The following is a 1838-nucleotide window of genomic DNA, read 5'->3' on the forward strand; positions in this document are numbered from 1 at the left end:
CAAAAAGAACTCCAAGATCCCTGATTGCATCATATTAATCTTCAAGATCGAAAAAATTGCACCACGTCAATTCCTCATCCCCTTTCTAGCAAGTTACTCCTCACACCATTAGTAAAGTGGCACAAATTCTTCCATGCTAGACTATACAAAACGACGTCGTTTTAGTTTTTGTATCAAATGTTTGATGAAATGATCTTGTTTAATCTTAATGAACCGCAAAACATCTCCACTCCCAAATATGGCCTATGGTTCATTTAAAGTCAAACGACATCGTTTCATCCAACATTTAGAATTAAAACTAAAGCGATGTCATTTCGTTTAGTCTAGCATGAATGGATTTATGCCAAGTCACTAACAACGTGAGTAACTTGATGGAAAGAGGTAAGAGACTAACGTGGTATAAGTTTCAATCTCAGGGACTATTATGCTGCAACTGGGATCTCAAAGACTATTTTGGTGCATGCAGCCAATCTCAAGAACCACTTTAAAGTTTAACTTAAAATAATTTATATAATAATTTATAAGTTTAATTTTAATATAAGTTAAATATAAAATATTTTATATTGTCATCTAATATTTTATATCACCAACATGAATATCTATTTAAAACATTTTTCTACATTGGTTGTGCATAAAAAGTTAAGTTTTGATTGTGATGCACTACCAATGCTAAACGTTTTTGCAGGCGCTCTCGCCATTTTTCTAAGATCATTTAAAAATATATTTGTTAAAAGATAAGAGCTATACCATATTTTCCAGTTCAACCTAAAACATTACCTGGCCACAAAACATAAGAATCAAACATACCTTTTCAGAAAGATACTTAAATGCCACCTTCTTCTGCCCTGCTTCATAGATATTATGTTGTGAGAATATCTGGCATCAACAAACAATGTAAAATTTTCAAGTTATAACTAGCTAATTTGTATGTCATTCAAGAAACTAAATCAAATCTATGTGCAATTCCAAACAATAAACACATAATCACCTGTGATTCCACACTTGCACAAACAGCATATATACCCCAGTTTCTGCTATAATTATTGTAAATATGTACTTTTGCAAATCTAACACGAGGATGCCTCTGTCGAGTCTCATCGAAAAAGCAGTGGTGAATGGTGACCCTTATGCACCTATCCCCAACATGCGAGGGATCTGCTCCGATGAGAATTGTTTTGTTGTGCTTAGAAAAATGACACCTGAATATGTTGGAGTAACACTTCTTCAGTGGAGAGTATTAAGGCCAAATATAAGAGACATAAGGATCTAGTTGATTCTAGAAAGGATTTAATTACAAATTTTTATCAAATATAAGGATCTAATGACAAACTTTTAAACCGTAAGGACCTAATTTAAAAAATTGGTGAAACCATAGGAATTAACAGAGTACTTAAACGATTCAAATATGATGCCAAATGAACAGCCCGAATAAAAGTACTACATCTCACCTTGAAATGGTAATATCCGTGCTTTCTCTAGTGATGTCTATGAGTCCATCGTCGAAATCACTGAGGCTACAACGATCTATCCATATGTGCTTCGAATTAGGCTTGATCTGAATGGCATCACTATCAGGCCCTCTGCCTCCTTCAAACTCTAAATTACAAACTATTACATGCTCACATTCCTTCAGCCGCAATCCTTTTCCGGTGAGTTTAATCCTTCGGCCCCGGCCATCGATGGTCTTATAAGATGATACACTCAAAAATGTAGACAGATGAATTGTGCCTGAAACTTGAAATACAATCCACAAAGGATCTTTTCTGCGACATGCATCACGCAGCGACCCTGGTCCATCATCTGCAATCAAGAACCATGACATTATCCACAAACCAGCT

The 1838-nt window shown here is 35.1% G+C and overlaps 1 protein-coding gene across 5 annotated transcripts in view; it reads right to left on the reverse strand.

The window, feature by feature from the left end:
- The window catches only part of LOC107625217 (probable pectate lyase 4), a 6470-nt gene that overhangs the window by 442 nt on the left and 4190 nt on the right, over nucleotides 1–1838 (reverse strand). For 4 of the 5 annotated variants that reach the window (XM_021115761.1, XM_021115760.1, XM_016327797.2 and 1 more), the window contains 3 exons: nucleotides 1449–1800; nucleotides 989–1199; nucleotides 808–876 (listed from right to left, as the gene is read on the reverse strand). In XM_021115761.1, the coding sequence (XP_020971420.1) occupies nucleotides 808–876; nucleotides 989–1199; nucleotides 1449–1800 (632 nt within the window). The remainder of the gene's footprint in view (nucleotides 1–807; nucleotides 877–988; nucleotides 1200–1448; nucleotides 1801–1838) is intronic. The other variant, XM_021115762.1, reaches the window with a different exon arrangement.

Source organism: Arachis ipaensis, chromosome B02 (assembly GCF_000816755.2).
Source record: "Arachis ipaensis cultivar K30076 chromosome B02, Araip1.1, whole genome shotgun sequence".
Taxonomy (NCBI): domain Eukaryota; kingdom Viridiplantae; phylum Streptophyta; class Magnoliopsida; order Fabales; family Fabaceae; genus Arachis; species Arachis ipaensis.